Source organism: Neurospora tetraspora, assembly GCF_033439725.1.
Source record: "Neurospora tetraspora strain CBS 560.94 chromosome Unknown B0H65scaffold_1, whole genome shotgun sequence".
NCBI lineage: Eukaryota > Fungi > Ascomycota > Sordariomycetes > Sordariales > Sordariaceae > Neurospora > Neurospora tetraspora.
The window spans coordinates 7,381,175-7,397,737 of record NW_026944383.1 but is presented as its reverse complement, the minus strand read 5'-3'; the positions used below and the strand labels follow the sequence as shown (position 1 = coordinate 7,397,737).

The window sequence follows — 16,563 nt, the reverse complement described above, 5'->3', positions numbered from 1 at the left end:
CAAAGTTCGTTGTGTATCTGATGTTCAACTTGGAAACCGTGATTGTAATGTATAGTGTATGTATAGGTCTATATAGTTGATATGTCTATCTATGTGTGTACTCAATATTCTAAGAGCAGTAGGAAATGTCTAGCGAGACAAAAGAAACAACCACTACCAGACAAATAGCCATCCCCAAGAAGTCAAGTCTTTCGCAAACAAGGAAGCCAAAAGCCAAAGTAAAAGTCTAAAACACCCATGAGCTCTGCAGCTCATATGCATCCCAATTACTCTTCAAACACCTCACCACCTCAGCGCAATCCCGAAATCCTAAGCTAGCCACTTAAGGATAGCTAGTAGGAAGGGGGTTGTGGAACCCAAAGATGGACGAAGGGTCATACTGCTTCTTGAGCTTCGCCAGACGGGGGAGCTTGTTGCGGCCGTACATCTGCTCGAGAGTCTCGTCGCCGTGGGCGTAGTTGACGTAGACGGTGAGGCCGTTGTAACCCGAGGTCTTGGCCAAGTCGTCGCGGATCTCGCGGCCCACAGCGTCGGCAACGGTCTCGACTGGGTTGCCGGGGGCGTCCCAGCGCATTTGGATCAAGCTGTGGTAGGAATTGTGTTAGTGAGTGGGAAAAGTTAAGGGGAATGGGGTGAGGGCGACTTACACATAGGTGGTAGCGTCTCTCCAGGGGTAGGCAGTCTGAGAGTCAGGAACGGCGACGACGGCTTGGTTGGGCCAGGTCTCGAGAACGACGGCAGAGGGACGGGCGGCGGGCTGCTCGTTCCAGAGCTTGGCGAGCTTGTTGAAGATCTTGACCCATGTGTTGGCGTCGTGGCGGCGGAGGTTGACACCGTAGATGTCGTAGACCTGAGAGTTGGCGCAGGCCTCCTTGTCCAAGCCCAGGGTGGTGTCGGTGCTCATCTTCTTCCAGGGGATGGCCTTGATGTCTTTGTACCAGGGGTTCAGACGGAGGAGCGGCTGCATCCACCTGCGGGCCTCGGCCTCGGAGCCGCCGGCGTAGGTGCTGCTGACGATGATGGTGGGCTTCTCGGTGGTCTGGTTGTAGGACATGATGGTCTCGACGGTCAGGCCGGGCGGGAGGTACATGTTGGCGATGGTGTTGAAGAGAGTGAGGTTCTTCTCGGGCTCGTAGATGAGATCGAAGCTGATGATGTCACCCATGGACTTGTGCATCTTGTAGGTGGCCTGGGTGATGATACCGAAGTTGGCACCGGCACCGCGGATACCCCAGAAGAGCTCAGGGTTCTTGGTCTTGGAGGCCTCGACAATGTCGCCGTTGGCAGTGACCATGCGGACGGACTCGAGAGCGTCAATGACTAGACCGTGAACACCGTCGAGACGGCCAATTCCGGCGCCAATGGTGGCGCCAATCATGCCAACGCAGCTGCAGGTACCAGTCTGGACCTGGAAGCCAGCATCGGAAACAACCGGGAAGACATCAGCGAAGACGACACCGGGGCCGATGGTTACGGTTTCACGTCGCTTGTCAATCTTGACATCCTTGAAGTGGCTGAGGTCAATGGCCAGACCATCTTGTAATCTGCCAAGGGTAGTACCATAGCCGTGGCGGCCACCGGTAGCAAGGAAGGGGATGTTGTGCTGCTTAGCCATCTTCACCAAGGACACGATATCAGCCTCGGTGGTGGGCGTGATAGCGGCCTGGTACGAGGGCGGGCGGTAGACATCCCAACGCTCGGTGGCGCTGAAAAAGTCTCCCGAACCCGGAAAGTGCACACTGGTGGTGTTGGACAGAATCGGGGTAGTGTCATCGAGAATGGTTCTCAGGTCCGCATTCTGGCGGCGGTAGGCGTTGGTCGCAGGAGAGGCATTGATACCCCCGGCAAGAAGGGCCGAGGTGAAGAGGAGGGAGGAAGACAAATGCATCTTGAAGTCCTCGGCAGACTTGTCGGAAAAGGCTGTTCAAGATTGTTAGGCGGTTGGTTGCTGGAAAGAGGCAGATGGGGTTTTGATGTCTGGTGTTTGAGTGTTGAAGTGATGAGTGAATGTTGAGATGATGATGTGAGTGATGATGAGAATTATCGTCGAGAATGAGAGAAACGAGTCTTCCTTTATACAACTAGATTACCATTGTTTCGTCGTCTTCAACACCCATGTTGGGTAAATGACGAGGGCATCACGGCATAACCGAGCATCTGAGCAGAGGTGTATCCTCTCCTGGCCGCATAAGGTGATTCTTCAACATGAATCATAATGTCGATGTTGTTGAAGCTATCACGACAACCCTTGTATGTCTGTGAGGCATATGCCATTCTGAGGTGGTTAACCTGCTTGAGGTAAACTCCATGATGATGTCGTATGCTGTTCAACGCAGGTACGAGGCACCGAGTGGTTCCATGATTGAGTGTCCATTGGCCCATAGTCTCAAACCATGATGAAGTTGACAATGTAACGGGTCACGAGCCCCAAGTATGGATATGATGATGCTACCCAAACCGAAACTCCCTTAACCCATTGTGTATGAGAGGCACAGATAGCTTGCTGATGAGGCTCTCAACTTCTCGGCGTACTTCTGAATGGAGCAGATGGGAGCTGACACTCGACAAGAGAGGACAAGAGAAAACAGCCTCAATGCAGGAACAAGTCGCTTGCAAGTATCACAACCTGAACGCAATCGCTCAGTGAGAATGGTTTGATGGACTTGGTTTTCTTGGTAGGGTAGATCTCACGGGTGAGAAGGTTGTCTGAATGAGAAAGCATCCAAGAAACTTGTATCCGTCCCCAATTCGCCATGCTTTTCGGTCAGCGTGGAAACGTAATAGAAAAGCTGAAGGCATCAAACCTACTGATCTTTCTCCTAATCTGGCTGAGAGTAAACAAAGGTACGCTCTGCCTCAAAATCACGGCCGTACTTTTGTGTTGAACTGTTTGCGGGCCGATGGTGATTCATGTCGAACGTGACGGTTGGAGGAGCATCAAGGTTGACGCCCAGGATGGTGTCAAGCCAAACCGGGTCTTCGGGTCATCTCTGGTGTGGAAGATTCGGAACTGCACTCTTGTCACCTTGGCAGGGCAGAGCAACAAAAGTTGGTCGTACGACTTAGCCGCAGTGACACTGACAGCAATCCATATCCCAAGCTGTTGTGTTGTAGATGTCCATGAATGGTATTATGCCAGATGGAGTTAACATGCCCGGATCGACTGGGTTTGCATCTCTGCCACGTGCGACAGGACACACTGCTATGCATCGCGGCTTGGGAGTCGTTTAGGCCTATCGACACTCGCTTGTCGCGTTTGTCCGTAGCTGTGCCCGTTTGTGGCATGCTTGGATCGTGGACGTTACCAGACAGAGGAAAAGGTGTTGTGTCGTCAAACGTGCTGCGGCGGCACAGCTCAGGGCACAGCTCGCCAGGCTGCTGCCAGTGTAACCCAATGCAACCACTATCGATAAGCCCTGAAGCCCCGCCATCTCAGCTCCCTATCGGCCGCTATCAGCTGTCAAGGACCCCACTAGCCCTGTCTTGACTGTAACGTGCCCTCCACTACAGTCCCTTTCAGTTCAGCCTCTGACAACATCCAAGTAACATCACTCTTTTTCAACTTCACCAGAGTTGATATTGAAAAGAAGCGAATCTGTTTATGCCTCACCAGACGGGACGGCGGCCAGATAGCTTGGAATGATTCATCAGTATTCATTCTCTCAAAGCTCGACCAGCACTTTCCGTTTTCTGTTCTGCAGACAACATCAAAATATCCTCGTCCGTATCAAGAGATCGTGAAGAGATACGCATGGTGGAGTGGCGTCAAAGCTATCCTGTCATCTGGACAGAATCTGTCAACACCCGAGGATGCGGTTGGTTAACGCCATGGAGTTGACACCTGCAGAGATGCTCCTCCTCCAGACACTCGAAGACGGCGCGGAAAATTGGGTGGTTTTGGATGGAAATATCATGATACTGGCTGAAAGTTCGTCGTCTTGAATCATGATGATTTCGAAAGACTAAAGGCAGGTCTGGTAGTAAAGATGATCACCTCTTCGCGCAGTTGAAGATCCATATAAACCGTCAAAGGTGCCACGGTTAAGGGGTTCTGTTCGACATCAACTCATCACCATCTTATCACAAGCCAGCCTGAAAAACAGCAGTCAAAATGACCCGTTTGCACCGCTTCGCTGTATCCTCAGCACTTCTTTTGCAATCCCTCGCTTGTGCTTCCCCGGAGCCATGCCTCAACGGACTTTGTCACTTCACCCGCAACAAGTTGGCAAGTAGGACAGTTGCCAGTGAGCTGGGTCCTCAGCTCTCAGCAAACTCCAATGTTTACGGACCCGATGATACGCAATTCGGTAACTGTACCTCTCGATATGACCCCTTCTTCACTCCCAAGATTCAGATGGTGGTCCAGCCTGACTCGGAGGACGACATCCCCAAGATTGTATATCCCCAGTCCTTTTGTCACTCGTAACAAGGACAGAGCTGACACCAACCAGGTTCAATATGCCAACGCCAACGGCATCCCCTTCCTTGCCATGGCTCGGAGACACGGCATGACAAGCACGTTGTCAGATTTTGACGGTATGCAGATCGATATGTCCCTCCTTGACAAGATTGAAATCCAGCCAGACGGAAAGAGCGTCGTCCTCGGTGGCGGCGTGTTTGCGAAGAACATCATGGAGAAGTTGTGGAGTGCCGGTTATGTTACCTGTGAGTCTTCTCTGTCTATGCTCTCTATATCCATACTCACAAATCTTAGCATCCGGAAGCACGTCCTGCGTTGGCCTCCTCGGACCAGCTCTCGGCGGTGGCCGCGGCCGTCTCGAAGGCTACTACGGCGTCGTCAGCGACAGCTTCCTCAAGCTCAACGTCGTGCTCGCCAACGGCACCGCCATCACCGTCTCCGAGACGGAACACCCCGATCTCTTCTGGGCCATGAAAGGAGCCGGCCACAACTTCGGCGTCGTCACCAGCCTCGAGATGAAGATTTACCCCCGCGGCGTCGACACCTGGTACTACAAGACCTACATCTGGAGCCAAGACAAGCTGGAAAGGGTCTTCGAAGCATCCAACAACTTCCACAACGACGGAAACCACGCCGGTCATCACCTCAAAGAAATGGCCTTCAACATGGGCAGCTACACCATTATCCCCAGCATCAGCGAGACCGAAGGCGTCATCTTCTGGTCATTTGTCTACCGCGGCTCCAAGGAAGAAGCACAACCGTACCTGGATGCTTTCGACGCCATCGAGGCGGTCTCCACCGAAGACGGTAACGTCCCTTACCCCGATATCCCCGGCGTGTCCGGCACCGGCATGAACAGCGCGCTGTGTGACTACGGCTTGAACCACGTCCACTACCCTGCAGGACTGAAGGTCTGGAACGTCACTACCCAGCGCCAGATCTACGACTTGTACAACGAGAAGATCCGGCAGTATCCCGAGTTCCAGCGGACGACCGTCAGCATGGAGGATTACTCGCACGAGGGCGTCAACGCTATCGACCCCGATACCTCGGCTTATCCGTGGCGCGATAGGGGTCTTCTTAGGTACGTCCTTACCCCTTCCCCCATCTTTTCCCCTTTCATCACTAACACCAAACCCAGCTTCATCGCCGTAACCTACGACCCCAACCCCTCTCTCGACGAAGCCGCTATTGCCTGGGCCAAAGAGACTCGCGATCTCTGGAACGCCGGTGCCCCCGATCTTCTTCCAAGCACCTACGTCAACTACGCCCACGGAGACGAGTCGACTGAGTCTATGTACGGTTATGAGCCCTGGAGGTTGGAGAAGCTCCGTGGGTTGAAGGCTCAGTATGACCCCGACAACCTGTTCAGCTACTACAACCCTATTATCCCCAACCAGAACCCTAAGTCTACGCATGAGTCGAACTTTCAGGGTCGTCAGATTGGGGCTAAGTCGAGGGGCCGTGGGCAGTAGCTTGGATATGCGAAGGCGTGGATGGATTGAGGATGATGAGGACATTGATGGGGAGATGGAGCTGCTCTTGACTGTTTCCTTTTGTCTTTCCTTATTATAACGCGATAGAGATAGAGAGGCTAAATATAGGCGTTTTGATCTTTTGACTTTGAGAACTTGGAATAGAGTTACTGTTTGAACCACACAAGACCCAACTTTTGTCTGTTGAGGGTGTCGTGGTCATCGCGCCCCCAACCAACGGGTAGATCTTCAGATGGTGGGAGCGAGCGGATGGGCAACCCTCCACGCCTGAACCATTCTGCTGGGATATGCTGTGAACCATGACCTGCAGTACATAAGAGCCTGACTCTGACATCTTAACGGTTCATGTAATTGTAAGCGATAGATCACGAGACCTTGTCATGGAGGTGGTGTTGTCGATTTGAAGATCTTGCAGGTGAGGTTCCTCAAGGGACGGTTCTCGGAGTGTAGCGGGAACGTTATCCAACTACAGTTCGCTGCCTCTGTTAAGAAACATTAAGCTTAGCGGTAGAATCAGCAGGGTTTGGCTGCTAGCCACTAACACTTATATGCCTATCTCCCTTTCCTCAATAATCCTAGCGCCATCGCTCGACCCCACCACCGTGCCCCACCAGCAACGTCAAACGATCTCGACGAGCTCGTGGGCTTGTCGCCAATTTCTGCCTCAACCCCTTCCATCAATAATGATCGTAAACCTCAACCCAGTTCATCAGATTGCGAAACGGACCTTCGAGAAGCAATCCAATACGTCCCCATTATTAATAACCTAACGCGCAAGCCCAACCGAAAGAAACATAGCCCTCAGCCACCAACGGTCCGACTCAGCTTGCTGCTTGCTGCTTGGGAGTTGAACATGACAAGCGACGCCGCACGCACGCACAGGATCCAAGCATCACGACACAACACTGCCCAACACGACACAACACGGAACAACACCGAGAGCATTTACCAATTCGGTCTATCCGATCATGATGTCTTCTAGAAACTCGACACACAATCGTTCGATTCTACTACCCACTAATACAACCCCCGCTATTGATGATACCGTTGCTGTTGCTTTTGCACATGGACGGGACCTACATACGAAGGCTCCCGTTTCTCTGCAGAGCTTCGCGATCACGATGCCAGATGTCGGAGCTGAGAACACGATGTGTATGCACTGGAAATTGAGCTGAGTGTATTGCTGCTTCTTGGGTGTTCTTCCCTCCCGCCCTTGGCGAAGCTTGTTTTTTTGGCTTCGCCTGTGGAAAAAGCTTGGTTGAAGTTCTTGGGGTACGATATCCAAAAGCCATTGTCGGCGTAACAGCCTAGAGGTATGTTGCACAAATAGTCTCTCATATCTCAAATCTAGACTCTTCAACTATTTGCTTGACATGACACAGCATACTATCCAACCTGACCCTCCTTGTTTAGCACCGCAAGTGTTTCGATTTCCGGTTTCCGGTTTCCGAGCATACACTGACGGGGTCTCTGAGTCTCTGAGCTTCCAACTTAGTTGCATGGATCTCGACACTGATTATACACCTTTCCCTATGAAGTTTGCAATCCTGTTACTTCTTTATGCACAGAAGTGATGGCATGATCACCTTTATTCAGCTGATGCCATCTCGATCACCTCACCCGACTTAAAGCAGAGTAGGACTCTGAGTAGAAGGCGAGCTATAGCCTAGAAGCGATGAAACCCAATGCTAGATCTGGTGTTGATCGATGACACCGGCGGGGTTTATACATATGCATGGAATTTTGTCCCTCGCAATCCACGCCCAGTTTGTCAAATGTCAATGCGAGATTCAGATCACGCACCCTTACAACACTTCAACGATTTCTAATCCAAATTCTATATCTGAACAATGACTAAGTTGACTAACCTGATGGAACGCTTTAGTATCCGGTAAACGGTTAGCGGCCGCTCTCGACGAGACTCAACGAGAAAAAGTTGGCGTGTAATAGCCTATTCCCAGCTAAATCCGTCCCGCTTCCAAAGAAAAACACCATCGCCATGGAGAGATGCATGGTTACAACGGTCTAAGTCAAGGTCAAAACACTGTGATGATGGCGATGATTAATTTTTCTGCCATGGACTCGGGGTATTTGAGGCTTGGCTTCTCCCCAAGTACTCTGAGTTTTGTAGTTCCTTTGTTCATCCATCTCTTTGCGCTTGAACTACCTCGATCAAGAAAACTTTTTTTGAATCATGTTCCCCATTAAAGTGGGTGCCTTCATGGCAGCGATAACCCTAATCCCTTGTGTCTTCGCAGAAGCTATTCCCAAACCTCCACAAGCCCTCGCGTTCCATAGCTCAGACTGGCCGGACTTTGATACCCACGTCAGGCGTTGGTCCAGCTACTCAGCCCCCAAGTTCACGGGTGTCTTTAAGCCAAAGACTGAGGATGAGTTATCTCAAGGTGTAAGTACTTTCTGCTTCCTCCTTTGATCTTCCCCAGGCTAACATCACCACAGATTGCCTACTTGGCAAAAATCAAGCAGAGATTGCTAGCCACCAAAGCGGGCGGCCATGGAAACAGTCCTACCCTTGGTACGACATATGATGAACTTGTCCAAGTCAACATGGAGAACTTCCGCCATGTCGTCTTTGGGAAGGAAGGGGAGGGGATGACAGTGACCGTCGGGGGAGGAGCGAGAATGCAGGATATCATCCCTCGGTTGCACGCCGAGGGTAGAGAAATGAGTGAGTCTGACCTGTTTACCTCTTCTTTTCGTTCCAATGCTAACCACCTATTAAAGCTATCGGCTCGTTCCCATGCGTCGGCACTCACGGTGTCCTACTCGGCGGCGGTATGGGTCGTCTCATGGGCAAGCACGGCCTAATGATCGACTCGCTTCTCCGCATCAAAGTTGCTCTCTGGAACGGCACCATCGTCGAGGCCTCCGAGACCTCTCACCCGGACCTATTCTGGGGCATGCGCGGCGCCGGCCACAACTTCGGCGTCGTCGTCGAGTCGACCTTCAAGACCTATCCCGACGAGGGCGGCATGCACTACAACGCCGACATGGTGTTCACCGACGACTCCATCGACTCCGTCCTCCAAATCACCAAAGAAGTAATCGAAGGCGGCCTCGACCCCTCCGTCTTCCTCATCCTCGGCTACCTCTTTGACTCCACCGCCATGAAACCCGTCCTCTTCATCAACATCGTCTCCGCCCACGACACTGAAGCCGGCAAATTCGTCTCCGCCAAGTTCGCCTCTTCATCCTCCACTACTGCCTCTTCTCAGAAAATCACCCGCACCCACTTCAACGAAACGCTCATCACCTTCGCCGACCTCGGCTCCGGCGCCGCTCTCCCGGGCATCTGCGCAAACTCCCTCTCCCAAGACCTCTACACCGCCTCCTCCCCCACCCTCTTCTCCCCCGAGAGCATGAAAGCCGTCTACGCTTACTACTCCTCCTTCATCGCGGCCTACCCGGCAGCCAACCGCTCCATCCTCCTCTTCGAAGCTGCCTCTCCGCACGCCATCGCTTCTGTGCCCGACGAGTCCACCGCCTACCCGCACAGAGGAAAGATGATTACCAACGCCATCATCCAGGTTACATGGGACGATCCCTCGCTCAATGAGGTGGCAGATGCGTGGGGAAGGGAGACGAGAGATTTGCTGGCCAGGCCGGAGAATAGTGGATATGAGCGGCTGTATGCGTATATCAATTATGCGAATCGGGATGAGCCGCTGCAGGCGCTGTTTGGGTATGAGGAGTGGCGGTGGGAGAGGCTGACAAGACTTAAGAGGGAGTATGATCCCGAGGGGTACTTTGATGGGTATCATGGGATTCCGAGGGTGGTGGAGGGGTGGACTGAAGGATGGGGGAAGGAGGGGGCGGGAAGCGGGGGTGATGGTAAGAGGCCGATGAGTACGCCTCATGAGGAGTTGTAGGTTGTGTGGGTTTGTTGCGGGTGGGAGTGGTGTGCCGTGGTTGGTGAGGATCGGGTAAACAAGTTGACTTGGTAGGCGAGAGATCAAAGCAGTTACGGAGTTTTGTTTTGGTAGGTAGAAATTATCGTGATCTTCGAGAATTTGAGAACCCAATCGGAGTGGTGCCGTGCTGAATGAGCCTCCGGAAGTTGAAGCAGAGCCGTGCCACCACCTTGCATGGGAGTGCGTAAACCCTCCGTGCCAACCATCCGCTGCCGAGAAACGGCGGGTTCACATTGCATCGAAGGAAGGAAGGAAGGAAGAGTTGAACAATAAACCGGGAAGGGAAGTGGTCGCACTATCCCGTTTCTTAGATTATCCAGAACAAAAAGTGATGTTGGTGTCAGGACAGTTGTTCCTTCCCCAGACTGGTGGTCGGGAAGTATCCAAGAAAGAGCGACGGAGAGCAAATGGGACAGAGCCATCAGAGCGACAGCATCAGTGATCTCCAACCCCTCTTCTTAAACCATTTGATCGTGTCAATATAAAAGAACGATCCAAAGTCAAAATGCAACCCCTTGCACCTGCTTGCCCAAGTCGGGATATTGAAAATGATTGTGTATGCGGCAGGTGGTACCAAGCATAAAAGGGAGAAGGTGGTCGTACTTTCCCAACAACTTGAGGGACTTTGGTCGAGCGGTGTGGTGCGCTGGTCTGGCCAGCCAGTGGTGTACACGTTCCGCGCGTCTCGTTACGCACAGGGAGATTGATAGCTGGGGAGTGCCCTGTGGTCTCTTGTCAAGCCCCTATACTGCAGGTGCTGTAGCTGGTTCCTGCCCGCTGGAACCGCTACCGACCCCTAGAAAGCTCAGACCCAGCCGCTGTAACGACCGGAAAGGTCCCCGGTTCGAATCCGGGCTCGAGCCGTTCCTTCCTTTTTTTGCATCTTTTTTTTTGTATTCGATGTGTGCTGAAAGGTGCGAGGGGGGAAGGAAACATGATAGAAGGGCAGGAGTCATCGTAGTGAGGGACGTTGCAACTCTTTTTGGATGCTCACACAAACTAAACAGGGGATACCTGGTAAAGACGAAGCAGACTGAATTGAGTACCTAATGTCTAATCCCACTCTCCTTCTGTTGGCTTTCTCGTGTATTGTCATGCGCCATTGTAATTTCCTGAACAAGTGATGAAAGGCCGTGACAAAGAAACCTGTCGAGTCTATGTATGGTAAGGTAGCCAAGGAAGAAACCAGACATAGACACCACTTAGGTGTCAATAGGAACAGCATCAGGGTACCTCCTCCCGGCAATCTCAAACTTCTTCAACGTCTCATCAATCTTCTCCAAATACTCGCTAGTCAACTCGATATCCACATTATTCTCCTTTACCCTCTCCGCGGTAGTCGCACCGGGGATCGGGATAACCGTCGGGTAACCGGGCTTCTTGCTCAGCGACTTGACCCAGTTGATCGCCAACTGCGCGGGCGTGAACCCCTTCTTCTTAGCCAGATCATTCAGCTCGCTAACCAGCTGAATGTTCAAGTGGAAGTTCTCCGGGTAGAATCGGGGGTAATGCCTGCGGAAGTCGTCCGCGGGCAGATCATCAAGCGTCTTGATCTGGCCGGTGAGCATGCCCTGGCCGATGGGCGAGTACGCAATCAACGGAATGCCAAACTCAGCACAAGCCTCAGCGACACCGTTCTCAAGCGTGTGCGTCGCCCAAAGGGAGATCTCGACCTCCACCGCAGCGATCTTGGTGATCTTGACCGCCTTGCGAATAGTCGCGGCCGAAACCTCAGATAGACCGATGCCACCGATGACGCCCTTGCTGACGTACTCGTCTTCAAGGTACTTGAGCATCTCCTCAAGCGGCACCTTGGGGTCGACGCGGGCGGGCTCGAAGATGTCGATCTTGTGGGTGCCGTCCAGGTCGGCGAGACAGGCGTCGATGGACCGCTTGAGGCCGGCGGGAGAGCAGTCGGGGACCATCTGCGGGAAGAGGAAGGCGCCCTTGACGGAGAGGACGACCTTCTCGGCGTCTTCGGGGTACTGCTTGAAGTAGGCGGCCAGAAGCTTTTGGGTGTTCCAGTCGGGCGAGCCGTAGAATTCACCGGCGTTCCAGAAGTTGGCGCCGGACTCAAGGGCGGCGCGCATGGCCTTGAAGGCTTGCTCTTGAGGGGTGGGAGGGTTCTTGGTGCAGAAGCCTGGGGAAAGGTTAGTTAGTTTGGGCTGCGTTCTCTTGGCAGGGGGCTGTAGGGGTCGGGCCACGTACCCATGAGGCCGTAGCCAGTGGGGCCAACTTGCTTTCCGACGAGCTGAGGCATGGTTGCGATGTTGGTTGTTGGTGAGGACAGTAATGCGCTCCTGAGAGTGAAGATGTGTTTTGAGGCGGGTATGAGTTTAGGTAAGAGTCAACTGAAGTCTTGTGATGCTGATGAGATGAGGATGGGGATAAGAAGTCCTTGTGTCTCTTGGGGTGGCCTGATTTATATCTGCGGCGTGGAGGACTTGTGCTCCCGAGATCCGAGAGATCAGGGCGGGCGGAACTTTGCAAACCCAGTATCAGACTAGATACCGGATTCGGACGTGTGAGGTTTGGTCTCTATTGCAGCATAGGATTCCTCGTGTGTTCCTGGCGGATTCGCCAGCATGCAGGCCTCAAAAGAAGCGGAAGGGACCACTTGGTCCATGGCGGCTGGAGATAACGTATGTTGAGTCCAGCCTTAAGTCCGTTGGTTACCAATCTCTCGGCATGGAGAAACAAACAAAAAAGCTTGATAATCGCTGAAATGTTCCAGTTGGAAGAAGCTTTGCCACGGATGTGGAATATCGTCAGTTCAGTCGTCTGGTATCGCTGTGCTGCTTTCGTTTCGAGAGCCCATTGAAAGCATTGTCCTAATCGGGAAAATGTTCTGTGATTGGTCAAGTTCACTCGGGTTCGCCCGTTCCCAGGTCGTAAGGAAATGCAGACAGAGTGACGGAGTGACAGTCGCGCCGCTGGTGGCCGCTCCGAGCGACTGTTGGTCTTGACTGTCACCTTACCCTCGCTTACCTAACCATCCTCGAAGCCTTGAAGGGCTGATCCAATCCCGCGGATGCCCTCGTCCCCAGCGGTGAATTGAGCGCGCGGGATCTCGTCGTCGTCAGAACTCTGATGATGGACGGACAGGGGTCGTTTCAGATCACACTTGATTGGCAGATTGCGATTTAAGGTGTGAAGTGTGGAACTTTTGCTGTGGGGCTGCCTAACGCATCCCTAAATGCTGTGGAGTAAGTGAATACTCAACCGCTTAAGTGCATATCTCTACCGAGTATTCATCAATCAGGAGGATGAGGGATCCAAAGACAGCCACAGCGTCGTGCCGCTCTGTGCCATTGGCCAAAGTCACACGTTCATCTCACGTTTCTTATGTCCGGCACTTGTTAACGGTAGATTTGTCATTTCCCATAGCTGAAAGCATGCAAAAGATCCTCGCACCAGCCTAAGGCTGAAGCGAAGCCACAAGTCCCTATCACACTGCTCTGTCCGCTTCTTGGTACCCGGTTGGGAGGGCTCTCCTTTGTCTGAAACCAAGACATATCGGTTTCCTTTCCGACGAGGCCGGTGGGCAATCGTTCTGTCTGCACATTTACATATTCTGGAATCCATACACTCGCATACATTACACCCTCTTCTGCGCGCCATCGATGTAACAGACTGCAAAATCCCCTTATCATTCTGATTCATCCTACACCTCCGACCTCCCCCTTCCTTCTTCTAAATCCTACGATTCCTATCTGATACTGGCCATCCCGATCGTTGAGCAAGCCTGCAGACACAATCGATCACTCCAACACAAACACACTCACGATGGGCAAAGGGTTCCAGTTCATAGACTCGACCAAGACCGATAGGGTCACCAGGAGACTGGTTCGAAGTCATGCCATGAAGGGGAAGAATGTCGGCAAGGTGCTTCACCGTCGATCAAGGCTTGAGTTAGATCTACATACACCCCGGCCGTCCAAGAAAGCATGCACGTCGTCCACTGCGCGTAACCTCCTCCCTCAGCAGGGACAGCAACCCACCAGCGTCAGCACCAGCACCAGCAGACCGAGTAGCACCAAGAGTAGGAGCAAGAGTCCAGAAGAGACCCCTAGTCCCAGTGACGGCTCAAGCTCCACGAGAAGCAGCAGCTACATCACAACTCCAGCTTCGAGCGTCACAGATCTAACCAGCAACGACTTCCTCTTCCTCGATGATCTGGACAACCTTGACTGGTTGGCCGACGTCGAGAACCACGAAATCGATGGTTACATTGTGGATACCCTCTCCTCACCTCCAGTGGACACCTCATTCCAAGGCCAGCAAGTGCAACAGTCCCTTATTCTCGAAGCACACACCCAGAAAGCTCTCAACACGACACTGGGAGCACGAGACAGCTTATTTGCCCTTGCCTTCCCCGTCCAAGCAACTCCACAGAGTCAATATGTCATCAGCCAATGTGAGTCCTGTTAGTGCACCCCTTCACTATCTCCCACACTTACTAACACTTACACCTATCTAGTCTTCGGCATTGTCATCGATGCACTCTACCCTCCCCAACTAGTCCGAGGTGCTGCGAAGGCATACGACTATTGGATGAGCAATCTCTTCCAAGACAGGACTTGTAAGCCGAACCTTTCACTACCAATCATCACCGTTTCCCTTCACATAATAGGCAAGAAGAGTGAGAATCCGAACTGACCTACTATTCCCCGCTAGCATTCCATTGTGCCATAGCCCTAATGGCTGCCCTCAGTGACTTCTTCTTCGGCGATCAAGCCCTAACACCAGACGCCATCTACCATCTCAGTCAGGCCATCCACATGGTCAACCGGACGCTGGAGACCAATGGCGCCTTGTCGGACTCCAACCTTGCCGTTGTCAACTTTCTTGTCATCCAAGAGTTGCTGAGGGACTCGATGAAGTCCAAGGCTGAAGTCCACTTAAAGGGTCTCCAGAGGATGCTAGAGTTACGTGGCGGTTTGAACTCACTGGGGGAGGAGAATCCGCTGGGTATCAAAATAAGCAAGTAAGTCGCCGGCCTGGCATGAATCCTTCCATCCTTTCATCCTTCATCCCCTGCCAATCCTTCATGTCATTCTCAACCACCGAACCTGTGCAACCAGCCACTAACATCTCCTTTCTCCACATCAACAGAACAGCAGTAGACTATGCCCTCCACCGCGGCACTCCCATCCCCGCCCCCTTCTACCGGGACCGCATGTCTTCCATCCGCGCCCGTCTTCTCTCCGAAGGCTTCATCCTTTCTTCTCCTCCCTCCCCATTCTTCTCTCTCTCTCCCATCTCGCCATCATCATCACTATCATCCCCCGGTGGCCTCGGCAGCGTCCAACAACAAATCCAAATCCACCCCTTCCTCTCGCAAATCCTCTCCGACGTCCTATCCATCACACATCTCCTCAACTCCCCCTTCCTCAACTTCCGTTTCGACCCACACACCCTCCAAGAGTTTCTCGTGTCGGTGGGGTGCCGCTTGATTCGCTTCCGGCCGCTGTCTTACTACAACCAAACCCCCCAAAGAGGAAAACGACAACCGCCACCGCCACCACCAACGAAACAACAATCCCGCATAGAATCAGCAATCCACCTAGGCCTCATCGCTTTAACTACTACTTTATTCCTGCAATTCGGTCGTCGTCGCTTCTTACGCTACGAGTTGGTAAAAGATTGCATAACTTCCTTAATCAACGACTGGGATTTTCACTCCTCTCTTGCCACCACAGGATCCACACAAGGGTCAGAAAGCAGTGATGACATAGAAAACCAAACCCTCCTCTGGCTCCTCCACATAGGCGGGATCTCGGTGCTAGCGGGACCTGAAGAACAAAAGTGGTTGGCGCCTAAGCTGCAGGAGTTGGCGTGGGGGGTGATGGGGATTTTGGAGTGGGAAGGATCTGGGACACCACCACAAGGGACTGCTGAAGGGGGTAGTAGTGGGATTGGGACGACAAGGGGGATAAGAGAGTGTTTGTTAAGGTTCCCTTGGGTGGATTCGTTGCATAGTGAGCCGGGGAGGGCGATGTGGGATTCTTTGGGGGTTATGGGGATGGGGATTGTTTGAGCGGGGTTCCTTGTGTGATGGGTTTACTTTTTGGTTTCTTTGTTGAGGGGAAGGTTGAGGTTTAGAGGAACAGAGAGAGGTGTTGGAGGATAGATGGATGGCGTTGGTGTTGATGTTGGTGCTCTTGCTTGTGCCAGGTTGTGGAATATGGACTCATTTGTGTGAAGAGTTAACTGGTTGATCTACCTGTTTCTGAATAGCGAGATATCGAGTGGTGCGGTGTTATATGGATGAAAGACATAGACGTTTGTTGTTCCATGAAGTTCAAGAGGGCTCTTTCTTGTTGCTGGGTTCGGCGTATATGATACACCCCTACTGTAGCAAGGTTGCTAGGTAGTAGGGGCAAGTTTTAGACGGTGTTGTTCTGGTTCTGCTCCAACAATAAGAAGTACGTGCTTTTTCTGACTGGCGGTTGACTTAATTTTGAATGACGTTTATTGAGATTGCCGGGACGAGGTACCCTGATGCTGTTCCTATTGATATTTGAGTGGTGTCTTGGGTTTCTTCCTTCTGTCTATAATCGTTGGGGGTTATAGGGATGAGTGACTGAAAGCAAAAAAAAACCAAAAAAGGCTGAAGAGTAACCAAAACAGTCAAAAAAAAACACAAAGATATTTTAAGTCCTGTGGATCCTATGGTGGTCTTGGAAATCGGCCTCAGTATGATATTGTCAGA

At 52.3% G+C, this 16,563-nt stretch overlaps 6 protein-coding genes across 6 annotated transcripts; 3 read left to right on the top strand and 3 right to left on the bottom strand.

Annotated features, from left to right (window-relative positions):
* Nucleotides 1–57: 57 nt before the first annotated feature.
* Nucleotides 58–1,997, bottom strand: B0H65DRAFT_65394 (uncharacterized protein). Its single transcript, XM_062831233.1, has 2 exons — nt 648–1,997; nt 58–584 (listed from the first exon to the last, which is right to left on the bottom strand). The coding sequence occupies exons 1-2, from the start codon at nt 1,886–1,888 to the stop codon at nt 323–325; spliced, it is 1,503 nt and encodes a 500-aa protein (XP_062687385.1). The 5' UTR covers nt 1,889–1,997; the 3' UTR covers nt 58–322.
* A 1,971-nt stretch (nt 1,998–3,968) lies between these two features.
* B0H65DRAFT_65379 (uncharacterized protein) lies at nt 3,969–5,942 on the top strand. Its single transcript, XM_062831232.1, has 4 exons — nt 3,969–4,396; nt 4,452–4,665; nt 4,715–5,504; nt 5,562–5,942. The coding sequence occupies exons 1-4, from the start codon at nt 4,112–4,114 to the stop codon at nt 5,893–5,895; spliced, it is 1,623 nt and encodes a 540-aa protein (XP_062687384.1). The 5' UTR covers nt 3,969–4,111; the 3' UTR covers nt 5,896–5,942.
* Nucleotides 5,943–7,740: 1,798 nt separating this feature from the next.
* Nucleotides 7,741–9,852, top strand: B0H65DRAFT_65351 (uncharacterized protein). The gene is made up of 3 exons (XM_062831230.1): nt 7,741–8,323; nt 8,377–8,605; nt 8,662–9,852. Exons 1-3 carry the CDS (start codon nt 8,111–8,113, stop codon nt 9,804–9,806), a joined length of 1,587 nt encoding a protein of 528 aa, XP_062687383.1. The 5' UTR covers nt 7,741–8,110; the 3' UTR covers nt 9,807–9,852.
* On the bottom strand, nt 9,853–10,439 carry B0H65DRAFT_65352 (uncharacterized protein). The gene has a single exon (XM_062831231.1). The coding sequence runs from the start codon at nt 10,268–10,270 to the stop codon at nt 9,899–9,901; it is 372 nt and encodes a 123-aa protein (XP_062687382.1). The 5' UTR covers nt 10,271–10,439; the 3' UTR covers nt 9,853–9,898.
* A 427-nt stretch (nt 10,440–10,866) lies between these two features.
* B0H65DRAFT_65343 (NADP-dependent oxidoreductase domain-containing protein) lies at nt 10,867–12,300 on the bottom strand. Its single transcript, XM_062831229.1, has 2 exons — nt 12,057–12,300; nt 10,867–11,988 (listed from the first exon to the last, which is right to left on the bottom strand). Exons 1-2 carry the CDS (start codon nt 12,106–12,108, stop codon nt 11,051–11,053), a joined length of 990 nt encoding a protein of 329 aa, XP_062687381.1. The 5' UTR covers nt 12,109–12,300; the 3' UTR covers nt 10,867–11,050.
* An 881-nt stretch (nt 12,301–13,181) lies between these two features.
* B0H65DRAFT_453773 (uncharacterized protein) lies at nt 13,182–16,324 on the top strand. Its single transcript, XM_062826167.1, has 4 exons — nt 13,182–14,265; nt 14,329–14,430; nt 14,526–14,835; nt 14,964–16,324. Exons 1-4 carry the CDS (start codon nt 13,635–13,637, stop codon nt 15,886–15,888), a joined length of 1,968 nt encoding a protein of 655 aa, XP_062687380.1. The 5' UTR covers nt 13,182–13,634; the 3' UTR covers nt 15,889–16,324.
* The last annotated feature ends 239 nt before the right edge of the window (nt 16,325–16,563 follow it).

Excerpts from the sequence above, each read along its gene's own strand:
- B0H65DRAFT_65394 (XM_062831233.1), bottom strand. The coding sequence starts at position 1,888 with ATGCATTTGTCTTCCTCCCTCCTCTTCACCTCGGCCCTTCTTGCCGGG. Across the intron at positions 585-647 it reads AGAGACGCTACCACCTATGT|CTTGATCCAAATGCGCTGGG; the intron begins GTAAGTCGCCCT and ends TTCCTACCACAG.
- B0H65DRAFT_65379 (XM_062831232.1), top strand. The coding sequence starts at position 4,112 with ATGACCCGTTTGCACCGCTTCGCTGTATCCTCAGCACTTCTTTTGCAA. Across the intron at positions 4,397-4,451 it reads AGGACGACATCCCCAAGATT|GTTCAATATGCCAACGCCAA; the intron begins GTATATCCCCAG and ends GACACCAACCAG. Across the intron at positions 4,666-4,714 it reads GAGTGCCGGTTATGTTACCT|CATCCGGAAGCACGTCCTGC; the intron begins GTGAGTCTTCTC and ends CACAAATCTTAG.
- B0H65DRAFT_65351 (XM_062831230.1), top strand. The coding sequence starts at position 8,111 with ATGTTCCCCATTAAAGTGGGTGCCTTCATGGCAGCGATAACCCTAATC. Across the intron at positions 8,324-8,376 it reads AGGATGAGTTATCTCAAGGT|ATTGCCTACTTGGCAAAAAT; the intron begins GTAAGTACTTTC and ends ACATCACCACAG. Across the intron at positions 8,606-8,661 it reads CGCCGAGGGTAGAGAAATGA|CTATCGGCTCGTTCCCATGC; the intron begins GTGAGTCTGACC and ends CACCTATTAAAG.
- B0H65DRAFT_65352 (XM_062831231.1), bottom strand. The coding sequence starts at position 10,270 with ATGGCTCTGTCCCATTTGCTCTCCGTCGCTCTTTCTTGGATACTTCCC.
- B0H65DRAFT_65343 (XM_062831229.1), bottom strand. The coding sequence starts at position 12,108 with ATGCCTCAGCTCGTCGGAAAGCAAGTTGGCCCCACTGGCTACGGCCTC. Across the intron at positions 11,989-12,056 it reads CACTGGCTACGGCCTCATGG|GCTTCTGCACCAAGAACCCT; the intron begins GTACGTGGCCCG and ends ACCTTTCCCCAG.
- B0H65DRAFT_453773 (XM_062826167.1), top strand. The coding sequence starts at position 13,635 with ATGGGCAAAGGGTTCCAGTTCATAGACTCGACCAAGACCGATAGGGTC. Across the intron at positions 14,266-14,328 it reads TCAATATGTCATCAGCCAAT|TCTTCGGCATTGTCATCGAT; the intron begins GTGAGTCCTGTT and ends ACACCTATCTAG. Across the intron at positions 14,431-14,525 it reads TCTCTTCCAAGACAGGACTT|CATTCCATTGTGCCATAGCC; the intron begins GTAAGCCGAACC and ends ATTCCCCGCTAG.